At 35.4% G+C, this 12229-nt stretch overlaps 3 protein-coding genes across 7 annotated transcripts; 2 read left to right on the forward strand and 1 right to left on the reverse strand.

Annotated features, from left to right (window-relative positions):
* LOC110429481 (homoarginine-6-hydroxylase 2-ODD-C23-like) lies at positions 1 to 2666 on the forward strand. Its single transcript, XM_021445547.1, has 12 exons — positions 1 to 133; positions 265 to 380; positions 622 to 740; positions 826 to 889; positions 1143 to 1210; positions 1319 to 1377; positions 1500 to 1656; positions 1810 to 1829; positions 1924 to 1970; positions 2060 to 2140; positions 2219 to 2308; positions 2410 to 2666. The coding sequence occupies exons 1-12, from the start codon at positions 100 to 102 to the stop codon at positions 2536 to 2538; spliced, it is 984 nt and encodes a 327-aa protein (XP_021301222.1). The 5' UTR covers positions 1 to 99; the 3' UTR covers positions 2539 to 2666.
* Positions 2667 to 3209: 543 nt separating this feature from the next.
* On the forward strand, positions 3210 to 7382 carry LOC110429480 (homoarginine-6-hydroxylase 2-ODD-C23-like). 5 transcript variants are annotated; one of them, XM_021445543.2, is made up of 12 exons: positions 3210 to 3421; positions 3828 to 3940; positions 4294 to 4412; positions 4517 to 4580; positions 5055 to 5122; positions 5572 to 5630; positions 5728 to 5893; positions 6003 to 6022; positions 6101 to 6147; positions 6605 to 6685; positions 6776 to 6865; positions 6978 to 7382. In XM_021445543.2, exons 1-12 carry the CDS (start codon positions 3388 to 3390, stop codon positions 7104 to 7106), a joined length of 990 nt encoding a protein of 329 aa, XP_021301218.1. In that variant the 5' UTR covers positions 3210 to 3387; the 3' UTR covers positions 7107 to 7382. The 5 variants fall into 5 exon arrangements, with proteins under 5 accessions (XP_021301218.1, XP_021301217.1, XP_021301221.1 ...); XM_021445542.2 differs by having other exon boundaries at positions 3213 to 3421; positions 3828 to 3943; XM_021445545.2 differs by having other exon boundaries at positions 3411 to 3520.
* Positions 7383 to 7449: 67 nt separating this feature from the next.
* On the reverse strand, positions 7450 to 9667 carry LOC110429478 (FMN-linked oxidoreductases superfamily protein). The gene is made up of 3 exons (XM_021445537.1): positions 9125 to 9667; positions 8932 to 9038; positions 7450 to 8532 (listed from the first exon to the last, which is right to left on the reverse strand). Exons 1-3 carry the CDS (start codon positions 9581 to 9583, stop codon positions 7794 to 7796), a joined length of 1305 nt encoding a protein of 434 aa, XP_021301212.1. The 5' UTR covers positions 9584 to 9667; the 3' UTR covers positions 7450 to 7793.
* Positions 9668 to 12229: the final 2562 nt, after the last annotated feature.

Below are 12229 nucleotides of genomic sequence, written 5' to 3' on the forward strand. Positions count from 1 at the left end.
GGAAACTCGGGTTTTTTTGTAGCATCATAAGCTTAGCTAGCTAAAAGCAAAGCTACGATTGGAACTGAGAGAGAGGCAAGAACACTAGCACCAGCAAACATGACCACTGACTTCAAATCCATCCCAATCATCGGTAATTTCATTCCTTGCTTCTCAAATTATTTTCAATCAGAATGGGGTTTGTATTACTATTTCAATCAAAACGCAAGAAAATGTGGTAATTGAATTCCTTCTTAATTTGTTCTTTTTGGTGTTGGGAAACAGACGTTGGTCCTCTTGTGGCCAAGGGGGATGATCTGAAAATGGGTCAAGACCCAGACGTACGTGAGGTTGTCAAGCAACTGGATCAGGCTTGCAGGGAGACAGGATTCTTCTACGTGGTACTTTCCCGATTGCTCTTGTCATGATCAGCAAGCAACTCAGCATACATATCCTGCTATTCTTAATCCTCTGCTAATTAACAATATCGGAACATGACGCCCAGGTTCTCATCCTGGACTATAAGATAACAAATAGTTGCCCTAATATCAAACATTTTTATGTGCTCTTAATTATCAAGGGAAATGTTCCAAGATAGCCTCATATGTTCTAATCTTATTTAAATTGTTATGCTGATAATAGAAAGGTCATGGTGTTCCGGAGTCCCTTATCAATGAGGTCAAAGATGTGACTCACAAATTCTTTGATCTTCCCTATGATGAAAAACTCAAAATCAAAATGACTCCGGCTAGTGGATACAGGTTAATTTCTTTTGAAATAAAATAATATATATATTTTTAAAAGCTATTGCTAAAAATGACTTAATAAATGTTTTAAATGCTACAGGGGCTACCAAAAAATCAAAGAAAATATAACCAAAGGCGTGCCTGACTTGCAGGAAGCTATCGATGTGAGTATTCGCATAACAATATGGTTGTAAATATTACAGTAAAGAATAAATTTCCCTTAGATAATTTATCATTAAATATAATTATAATTCCTATAATGAAAATTTTTAATCAGTGATTATTGACACTGATTAAAGTAATATTTATAATTAATATATTATCTCTCCATTAAAATTATTATTTCTTTTTTTGTATTAAATCATATCTTTGTTCTGTTATTATTAACTTTATGCATGACATGTTTTTTTATGACAGTATTATAGAGAAGTAAAAAGAGGGATGTATGGATCACTTGGTGAGATTTTGGAAGGATGTAACCAATGGTATATACAATTAATTTATTTTGTGTAGTGCATTTTAAATTGAATTTTCTTGGATATTATCAATATGTATGTGGTATTTTCCCTTTCTAATCAACCGTTTTACTCTAGGCCACAAGATCCTACAAACTTCAAAGCTTCCATGGAGGAATACGTGAGGCTTTGCACAGGCAAGCTTCTTCTGTGTGCTCCAAAGATTCATTTTCTTCTGCTTTTCATACAGTACGAACTCAACTAGTCATCTCCGATCTTTAAAAACTTTGATTTGGTAAATTTGTTGGTGCTTTATCAGATCTTTCAGGAAAAATTATGAGGGGAATCGCCCTGGCATTGGGTGGATCGGCTGATGAATTTGAAGGTGAAAAAGGTGGAGATCCATTTTGGGTCATGCGTCTTATTGGATACCCTGGAAAATCACCAACAAATACCCAAAATAATGACATTGGATGGTAATCATCAATTTATTAAAAAAAATATGCAAATCAATTAAAGCTTTCTTCATTTCATCACCGCCCGATATTAACCTAGGCTATTATTATGAATATTAATTTCCTTATTTTTCTTGTTTTTTCTATCCATGTCTTTCGACCAAACAATTCCAGTGGGATTCACACTGACTACGGTAATTAAATCCGTCAACTTCAGTAAGACTATGAATAAATTAAGAAATAATTATAATTATTACTCTCAGTCTCATTATCATATTGTTACAACAGGTTTGTTGACCTTGATTAATCAAGATGATGATATAACCGCACTTGAGGTAATCTATACTATCTTACATATATATGAACTCTTCGATTTAATTACGATGAATTAGGGAAAGTTCTCTCTAACTCTCTGTTGTTGCAGGTTAAAAACCTATCTGGGGAATGGATACCAGCTACTCCCATTCCTGGAACATTTGTATGCAACATCGGTGACATGTTGAAGGTAAAGATGAACTTTTTTATATATTTCCCATTGACCTTCGTTGGATCATACTTTACAAAGCCGGGAGGTATGTTGCAGATATGGTCCAATGGCTTGTACGAGGCAACTTTGCATCGAGTCATCAATAATTCACCAAAATATCGAGTTTGCGTGGCTTATTTCTACGAGGTTAGGATGTTTGTTTTTTTCTTCTTTTTTTTTCCATTATTTAATTAGCTTTTTCTTCTTAATTACATTGCTCAATTTTGGTGGTAATTAATTTGAAACAGCCAAATTTCGACACACTGGTGGAACCCTTGGAAATGTGCGTGGAGAAGAGTGGGGGAACGCGGCTCAAGGAAAGAGCTGTTTATGGGAAGCATTTGGTGAATAAAGTGAAATCAAACTTTGTCATGTAGATCATCAAGCTCATCTTCTGTAGACAATCTTGATGAGAATAAATGTTTCAACTGCTTTCCTATATGAATGTAAAAGGGGTTGATATCCTCTTATAATCAATAAATTTATACGTACTTTACTTTCTCAATTTCACTTTATGAATATTCATGAATATAGTGTTACTAAAATATTAGATTTCACTTCTAAACATAATATAGATTTTTAAGTTAACTAATCTCCTCAATTAGAAACCTTAAAATACATTTTAATTTTCTTAAAGTTTTATGTATGATTTATTAGTAACATTATAATTACTCTTTCAACAACTGTTTCCATAATTTTAGAAGGTAATGGATTTGTATTTGATATATTATCAGTATATAAAAATAAATAATATTTTTATTTTAGATTTTGGCATTTAGATCATTGAATCTTGATCGTCCAAAGTTGATTTATAGTAAGGTGAGAAAAACAAATAATAAATAAAAGGAAAATACAAAAGTTTGTGCAAAGTTGGATTTTTACCGCCGCCAACTTTACTGCCAAAACAGGTGAAAAGGGTTAAACCTTAATGATTAAAAAGTTGAAGCTAACCTGTCACGTCCGTAGTCGACCCATTGGAGCAAAAGCAAAGTGGATAAAGCCAAAAAATGATATCAGCATCCTCATCTTTTTATGTACCAAATTGATATAAAAATAAAATTTTAATTCACAATAATATTAATCGAATCTTTGTCAAGATTATTCATCGCTCTTAGCGAAGTCAGTTTTGGGTTTTTGTCGTACCTTGAAACTGAGTGAAACTGTGAGAGACAGACAATCAGACAAAGAGAGAAGAAGTGAAGTACAGAACATCATCAACTCCATCCATGGCCACAGACTTCAAATCCATCCCGATTATTGGTAATTAATTATATATCCCATGATTTTCTTTTTCCCAAAAGTTATCTATATTTTTTATTAAATCATAGGATTCGATTGCTTGCTCGTTGTTCAATTAAGGTAAGTTTTACCTCCAGAAACAGTTGGTTTACTTTTATCTATGTTATATTTTAAGTTCAAGTCCTAAGGTCGATTGAAATCCAAATCAGCATTTTGAATGTGGAATCTGGGTATCAACCAAAAGAAAGAAGGTTGATTAATTTATGGCAAAAGCATAAGGAAAATGAAACAGTGTAATATATTAATCTAAAGACTGCAGCTGCACATAAACTTATAAGTTTGAAAATCTTAAGCTTGTTGAATTGTGATTAGTTTTGGATTCATATTTTCATCGTTTTTTTTTTTTTAAAAAAAAATTGTGATATAGATATTGCTCCTCTGTTGGCGAAGTGGGATGATCCAAAAATGGCTCAAGACCCTGGTGTATGTGAAGTTGTTAAGCAATTGGATCAGGCTTGCAGAGAGGCTGGGTTCTTCTATGTCGTAAAACATTCACTTCTGGCTTGTGATTGAATTTATCTCTTCTTCCAAACTCAAATGGAATGTTTCATTAGTTTTTCACTAATATCAATTAAAGTTTCTATATATCTTGGGGATAGCCTGTTCAAACTCTAAAACTATAGCCTTCTGACTTCTGTCAGAGTATGTCAATCATATTTTATTAGATTCAAATGAAGAATGAACCTGTGGATGGCTTTAGCCTGCTTTCGTGTTTTTTGCTCAATATCCAGTCAACTAAACACTACAAATTTATTTTTTCCTTTCTTTTTTTTTTCTTACACTGACTAGTCACCGGATTTTTTTCCCCATTTGTATGCTTCCTGATTTGGCAGAAGGGCCATGGTATCCCTGAGACTTTGGTGAAAGAGGTTAGAAATATAACACACAAATTCTTTGATCTCCCGTATGAAGAAAAACTCAAGATCAAGATGACTGCAGCTGCTGGATACAGGTTTTTTCAATGAAGTAGCATCTATATGTAAATATTAGTGGTTTAAAATTTGTCACTATGGTATATAAATGTTGTTGACCACTTTTGCTTATATTTTAACGCAGGGGATACCAGAGAGTAGGAGAAAACATAACCAAAGGCGTGCCTGATATGCATGAAGCTATTGATGTGGGTGTTGCTTAGCCACTTTATGTTCCACCAGTCATTTACATTGAATTGCTGTCTATATAGCTAGGATTGTGACTGATATTATCTCCTTATTGCGAGGTGGCAGATGCTGCAAAAAATTGCAGTGAAAAATTTTCATGTGTTTTGTTTAATCTAAAGAATGACAATAATGTATACGGACCTCTGACATAGAAGTTCTCTGCTGGTGCTATGTAGCTAATATTAGTAAATCATCTCATAACAAATTTTTAGAGATATCAAACCATCCTATAGAATAGATTCTTCAGAAAGTTCCGATAGGTTCTTTACATGAACTATCTCAGGGGCAGTCCTGAAACGGAGGTTTTTCTGAAGTGTGTTGTATTATTTCTGAAGTGTCAGGAAATTATTCTCTCATAAGTAGCACATAAATGCAGCTGCTGTATCATCCAGTTCTTATATTAGTACTTATTTGTATGCTATTTTGGGTGACAGTGCTATAAAGAACTAAAACAAGGGATGTATGGAGCTCTTGGCAAACCCATGGAAGGATGCAATCAATGGTAAGTGAAAAGAACTAGTGGTTTCTCAACTGTTTCCATTATCCAAATTTTCTCATGCAGTATTGGCAGTAATTATCATCAAATGATACGGAGATTGATAAAACTTTGAAGGACCTTAGGCAATCTTAAAGGTGAAATTTTTTTCATAGGACCTAGTATTTTCTAGGGCTAGTTGCTCCTGATGAATCTGCCATGCAGAATTAATTAATAAATGGCCCTAAGCAATTGCAAATAGGTTATATATCTGTCTCAGAATGATAAGTGATTTGCCAAGTTCTTGGGAATAATGGTACTTTAATTTTGCGCATGCAGTAGTTGGTCTGAAAGTTTGGAGGTTCAGTTTTGGAGTTGATGTTTCCTTTTAGATGTTTAAGTTACTGACTGGATGCTAGATGGTTCTGGTAATAATGAGGTTGCTCTGTCTCTTCATCTTGAAATGTATTTGACAGGCCACATAATCCTCCAAACTTCAAAGAACTGATGGAGAGTTACATCAGCCTCTGCACAGGCATGCTTGTCTTGTTGCAAGTATTTGTGTTCTTTGTCTTTCATAAGTTTACTTGGTAGGAAATTCATGACAAATTTTGGTTTATTGGTGCTTTCAGACCTTTCAAGAAAAATTATGCGAGGAATCGCTTTAGCATTGGGTGGATTACCGGATGAATTTGAAGGTGAAAGGGGTGGAGATGCGTTTTGGGTGATGCGTCTTATTGGCTACCCAGGGGTATCAACAGCAAATGGGAAATGCACGCCAGAGAATGACATTGGATGGTAATGGAATATAAATGATTGTGGTTTTGCCTTGCCTTTATTGGCCTTTAAATATGTCCTTACTACCTCTCATTCGCTTCTGCCCATGTCTTCTGGCGAAACAATTCAGCGGAGCACACACTGACTATGGTAAAACTCTTTAACTTAAGATAACAAGTTACGAAAAAGATTTAAAAAACCATTCTCAGATTTTAATGTTCGCAACAGGTTTATTAACATTGGTTAATCAAGATGAAGATATTACTGCACTTCAGGTATGGTTCTAGTTCCCAGTTTTAAGGAAATAACAGAACTAATCTATTGTAGCTAATTCTCTTGATTGAAAGTGAATTAACTAGTTAATCGAATATCCTATTTAACCTTTTTTTTCACTTCTTTTAGCCAGCAAAACATGTCTTCTTTTGTCATTCTGAAGATCACACCAGCTATTATTAGTAATTTTATCTTGTGTGGAGAGGAAAAAGTTGCTACTTGATGGAAACATCGCTTGCTTGTTTTTTCTCCTTTGTTGCTTTGTTAACCAAATCAGATTCCAATTGCTTGTAGTGGGGGTTTTCCCCTTCTTTCTCCTGATCTAACAGTATATATTGGATGGTTTCACATTGTTAACGGGCTTCTGGTTTGTGCCTAAGTCTGTCTTTGTATGTACTGCTGTTTGAAATCTTGACTGCTTTATTTTTCCACAATAGTTAAACTAAAAAGGTTGTATAGGTCAGAAACCTATCTGGTGAGTGGATCTCGGCTCCTCCAATTCCCGGAACATTTGTCTGTAACATCGGTGATATGTTGAAGGTACATCGGCTCCATGCCAAAAGTGGATTCAAATCTTAATATTTCGGTCGTATCTATTATGTCATCCTTACAAGTTTGGAGGTGGTGCAGATACTGTCCAATGGTTTATGCGAGTCAACTCTACATCGAGTCATCAACAATTCCCTGACATACCGAGTCTGCGTTGCCTTTTTTTATGAGGTTGAACGTTTACTCAAATTGGCTCCTTTTTTTTCTTTTTTTTGTTGGCTTTCTTGAATAATGATTCACCATAAATGGTCCTTAACTGAATATTCTTGTTTCTGCAAAACAGCCGAATTATGATGCAGCAGTGGAGCCTTTGGAAGTCTGTGTACGGAGGAGTGGCGGAACTCGGAGGTTTGAAAAAGCTGTTTATGGAGAGCATTTAGTTAGCAAAGTTCAAACAAACTTTGTAATGTAGTTAGGAGGTTTCGTTTTCGGTCCAAACTTTTCAAAGTCTCACTGTACATTGACTAAGAATTGTTTCAAGTTGCATTGATGAAGGCTGAGATGAAAATAATTCCTCAAAACTGTTCAGAGTCGATTGAGGAAATAAATAATATGCCTTTCAACGACAGAAAACTGAGACTATTGTTTGCAACAAATAGATTTCTTAGGAATTTCAGGCCATCTACTAAATTGTAGTTTTGTCATCATTTCAAACACAGATTTTGTGGTATCGAGATGTTCATTTTAACATGAGCAGAGTGCAAGAGACCACCAGAACAGCCAAACAACAAAATTATCGTGTACAACAGCAAATGGAAACAAACGTCTTTGGTGCTCTAGCAAAAAACCAATGCCTTCAAAACAAGGTTTATCCCACTGAAGGGAAGATTATAATACAACAAGGGTAAATTAATAATCTAGTACAAAAAATTGTTAGGGCATTCCTTCTTTTAGCTTGAGAGCCCTCCTGCTTCACTCGTCAGTAGCTATAATTCTAACTCAACCATTTTAGGTTGAGAACTATAAATTGTTGTTTGAATTAAGAAAGAATAACAAATCAAATTGTAGAGTCAGCAGTAAACCTGACAGCTGAATCTGATTTTCCCCATATTCTAGACACCTATGCACCTACAACTCAATTTAACTCGGATCAGGCCAATCAACTAGCCACATCCTCAGCTGAGCTTCTGGCTGCAGATGCATCCTTTTGATAGAGTGGAATTCTTACACCCAACTCACGTAACTGATCCACCAGATTGTAAAGAAATTCAAATGTTAGCCTGGACTGTGAATTTAGGTCCTCTCTAACGCGTGGCTGAATCCGAAACCAGTCTCCTAGCATTTTGTGCACATGAGATCGGATCATCCGCCATGGGACAGGGTATCTTTCACAGAGCTTCAAATACTCCACAAGCAGTTCTGCCTGGTCTAGTTTTCCAGCTATATTGTCTTTTTCATTATCCCCCACCCAGTCAGCAGTTTGAAATCCAGCAAAAAGAGCAGGATTCTCAAGAACAGACTCAGCCGAAAGCACACCATCAGCACCTGTCTCTTCCAGACAGTTCTGAACATCCTCCATATGCCTAATGTTCCCATTGGCAAGAACAGGGATTCTAAGCGCATTTTTAACAGCCTTAATGGCATTCCAATCAGCTCGAAACTTCTTCCCATCTTTCTCATCTCTTGTTCGGCCATGAACAGCCAAAAGAGAGCAACCAGCGTCCTCCAGCATCTTTGCATACTTGATAGTGTCCTGTAAATTAGGAAATACTCTGATTTTGCAAGAAACCGGCACATTAAGATTCAAAGCCAGTTTTTCTACTAAAGATTTCACAAGAGGAAGGTTATCCATCAAGAAAGCTCCATAATACCCTCGCCTAGCAATTCGCTGAGGACACCTACAAATAAACCACATGGCCATTTATAGAGCAAGCTAACACTTTCAACTAAGGCTCTATTTCATAATTACTCTTGTAATTTGCTTTTTCACTTCCTTAAATGGCAAAAGCTCAGATGATAGATAATTAAAAATGACAATTTAGTTAAAACAAAGCATCAATTCAAAGAAGGGTATTTGTTGTAGAAGTAAAATCATGCATTTTGTTGTTCAAATTCTAACTTATAATCTTTCAAAGATACTATTTGCTTCTATATCCAAAAATACTTTTTGAAGCAAATAATAAGGTAGCCAAGGTAACAACAAACGGATTGCGTTATCATTAAGAAGTTAATAATGCTTTTCAAAAAAAAATTAAGAAGTTAATAACATTCAAATGAACTCAAAACAAAATGTTTACCCCAAATTAATGTCGACATAATCACAATAAGGTTCAACTCTCCTTGCAGCTTCAAGTAAAACATCTGGATCATTAGCACAAAATTGGACAAATAATGGACGGTCCTCCTGCAATTATCAATTCAACAAAGATGAGAAAAAAAGCCCCGAAATCTTTTTATGAGAAAAAACAATTATCAATAAAAAGAATGTACCTTGCAAGTGGTAAATTCTTCATTACGATACTTTTCATTCTCAGTAAAAATACGTGAATGCAACATGGGCGTATACGCAGCCTCTGCTCCGAATTTCCTACAGAGCATCCGAAACGGCAGCTCGGAGTTGTCAACCATCGGAGCCACGATTAACTTGGGCCGGCCAAGCTTGGCCCAATGAGCCCATGCCCTCTCCACTCGTGATTCCCCGCTTAAGTACCTCCCCGGAGACCCTATCGACGACGGCGTGTCATCACCTTGAGAAGGAGACTGTTCCTCTTGGTTCTGTTGTGGATTGGAGCAAAGGAGGGCATCGTCGTCGTTGCTGTTGTCATTTTGAGGTGGATCCGAGGGGATAGTTCGGATTTGGGTTCGGGCCATAAGGAAGATGGGGTTGGAGAAGAGAGGTTTTTGGTAGAAACTTAAGAGCGGAAAAAGGTGGGGTTTGGGGTGTTTCATGGGCGGGCGATGGAGATGGAGAGGGAATCCATCGCCGCCAACGCCAAGGGATTGTTTGGAGTGGCACAGAAGGCTAAAGGCTTGAAGCTGAAGGATTTGTGATATTGGATCTTTGGGTTTTGGGCTTTAAGGTTGGGTTTTGGGCTTGGAAAGTGTTCAGTCTATGAATTTATTTGGGTCAAAGAATAGATCAAAGCGGCCCAAATCTACGAATCTTTCCGTAAAAATGGAAAATGAGAGGTTGGGTAAAATAACATGATTTTGTTAAATTAGATTTGATAATGACTTTAAATTTCATAACTTGTTTCTTAAGTAATGTGCCATTCCTATTCTTGTTATTTTTTGAGAGTAAGATTATAAAACTAAATTTCACTAATTTTAGGGGGTTTTCTTTCTTTTCATACAAATATCTATAATAAAGCCGAAATTTATACTTGCTTAAACTTGAAAATAAAATATTATAACATGAAAATTTTGGAAAGAAAAATATCTATGTATAACATTATTTCTATCATTTATCCATTAATCTCTTTTTTTTTTGTTTATACCCAAATATAAAATATGACATGGCATGTTGATTGGATAAAATATAACATGGCATATTGATTAGACACAACAGTGGTTAATGATGTAAAATTTCTTGTAATATGAAATGCTACATCAACACCCGTGATAAAGATTAATGACATGGCGCGCTTATATTAACATCTCATTCTTTATATCAACAAAACACATCATAGTCCACTTATATAAGAAATAACATTTACAATATCCATTATATTTTCATTACGAAATAAAAATTCAATTAAATAAACTAAAAAAATTAAAGACTCCGCTGAGAACAAATAAAAATAGGAAGATTCAATTTCCTCTAAAAAACAACGTATACAATTCAAAGGTTTTTTTAATTATTATCCAAGCCTTTGTATTATCACTCACCGACACAACAAATGTTCATATCACTTTCGTTCAAATTCTGATACATCAAGGTATTTTGAAATATTAGGCGGAAATTAGTTCCAGTCCTTGTACAATGTTCTTGACCCGTTCATTTACCTTGTATGAAGGCGAACATAAGCAGGAAAATGGTTTCCGTGCTGCCGTGAAATGCAAATAAATTAATTCCCACGTCTTATCCAAGGCCCAAATCGTGCGTGCACAGAAGAAAGCATGTAAACAGGAAGATTGAAAAATCTGTGTTGTTTAGGGTTGTAGCTTATGTTTCCTTCGTCGTTTCAACATCTCATGAACAGGAAACAATGCAATTCGAATCCATTCTGTTCACACAATCTTTTCAATTGTTTTCAAACTAGCTACATGGCAAGTGTGGAAACCACTTTCCATAAAAGAAAATAATAAGGAAATTGCAAAGAGACAAAGCCGAATGAATTGACAAAGGAAGGTGGGTCAAGATAGGCTTTGAAGAAAAGAAGACATTCCGTCCAAAGAATTTACACTTAATTTACAGCTACTATTGATAAAAAAAAAAAACAGTGCTTTATTTCCTTGTAGTTGAAGTTTTCAATGGCTACAGAAAGAGGTAGAATGATAAAAAAAAATGCCAATTTTTTTTAATATCTATTTATTTAATTATGCAAGTGTTTAACTTAATAATGTATGTATGTATGTATCTTTGTCTAAAGAATTAAGATCCAAATCTCCCATTTTTCAAGTAAAAAACAAATATTAAGTAGATTTATGAATGAATTGGATAGAAGGTAAGGTTTAGGCGTAGAGGAAATTGCTAGGAAAATGTTTAGGATTCTTCTCAAACAGGTACAAAAGATGGATCTTACGTATTTAATCATTTGGTACAAATAATTGAAAGAGTCAAACAATCCCAGTAGTGGCAAACTGGTGTTTTGTCTTGTTCCCCTTTTGTGAAGTAAGGGGAGAGGGGTGTTGGGGCTGGACAAGTGGTCATGCATATTTTCAAATGGTGGTATCCACATGTGACTTGTCAATGACAAAAAATCGGTAATAATGAAGGACTAATGGGACCATTCTCACTTTAGAAGGTTGACGTTGAGGAAAGGCAAAGCAAGCAAAGAACAAATTTGTGAACAAAAAATGTAGGGCCCCCGGCCTTAAAGCCAGAAACATATCAATTCTCCACCCACCCATTTTGACTTTGCCCAGTTCCTTTTCTCATTAGAGTGACCTTCAAGCTCTTCTAGACCAACCATCCTTGTCTCAGTTTTCTCTAAATGTAGCCAACCTTTTTCCCACAATCCAAACAAACCCACCATAAATAATGCATGTTAGAAACTCAGACTCTACTCTTTTCATCGATACCCAACACCAACCTGTAGTTAATTAAGCCGTCCCAACTGGCAACTGCCAACCTCTTTGTTATAGTCAACCGTCCCCAACACGACATATTGGTCCACATCTTTCCATTTGTTTGACTGAGTCCCTTTCTTTTACTTTCTTTTTTGCCTTTATTACTATTTAAATCAAGAAATTTGCTTCACTGATGTAAGGGTAAGCAGTAGGCAAGGCATCCAGAAACAAGTGAGCCAAAGAAAAAGATAAAGCAAACAAATAATAAAACAAAAGATAGCATGGATTGACATTGGACCGCACTTTCTTTCTTGGATAACTGTTAAATCTAATACCAAATCCACCATGTTCCCTTTCTTTTTC

The sequence above is a fragment of the Theobroma umbraticum genome, unplaced genomic scaffold (genome assembly GCF_002168275.2).
Source record: "Theobroma umbraticum cultivar Fairchild unplaced genomic scaffold, ASM216827v3 scaffold_44.0, whole genome shotgun sequence".
Lineage (NCBI taxonomy): Eukaryota > Viridiplantae > Streptophyta > Magnoliopsida > Malvales > Malvaceae > Theobroma > Theobroma umbraticum.

What these genes read in the sequence shown, in the direction of transcription:
- LOC110429481 (XM_021445547.1), top strand. Translation starts at nt 100, where the DNA reads ATGACCACTGACTTCAAATCCATCCCAATCATCG. An exon ending in CAAATCCATCCCAATCATCG is followed by an intron (nt 134 to 264) that starts GTAATTTCATTC and finishes GTTGGGAAACAG; the next exon opens with ACGTTGGTCCTCTTGTGGCC. An exon ending in ACTTGCAGGAAGCTATCGAT is followed by an intron (nt 890 to 1,142) that starts GTGAGTATTCGC and finishes TTTTTATGACAG; the next exon opens with TATTATAGAGAAGTAAAAAG.
- LOC110429480 (XM_021445542.2), top strand. Translation starts at nt 3,388, where the DNA reads ATGGCCACAGACTTCAAATCCATCCCGATTATTG. An exon ending in AGGCTGGGTTCTTCTATGTC is followed by an intron (nt 3,944 to 4,293) that starts GTAAAACATTCA and finishes CTGATTTGGCAG; the next exon opens with AAGGGCCATGGTATCCCTGA. An exon ending in CGGAGCACACACTGACTATG is followed by an intron (nt 6,023 to 6,100) that starts GTAAAACTCTTT and finishes TGTTCGCAACAG; the next exon opens with GTTTATTAACATTGGTTAAT.
- LOC110429478 (XM_021445537.1), bottom strand. Translation starts at nt 9,583, where the DNA reads ATGAAACACCCCAAACCCCACCTTTTTCCGCTCTTAAGTTTCTACCAA. An exon ending in AAGAATTTACCACTTGCAAG is followed by an intron (nt 9,039 to 9,124) that starts GTACATTCTTTT and finishes TGATAATTGCAG; the next exon opens with GAGGACCGTCCATTATTTGT. An exon ending in TATGTCGACATTAATTTGGG is followed by an intron (nt 8,533 to 8,931) that starts GTAAACATTTTG and finishes GTTTATTTGTAG; the next exon opens with GTGTCCTCAGCGAATTGCTA.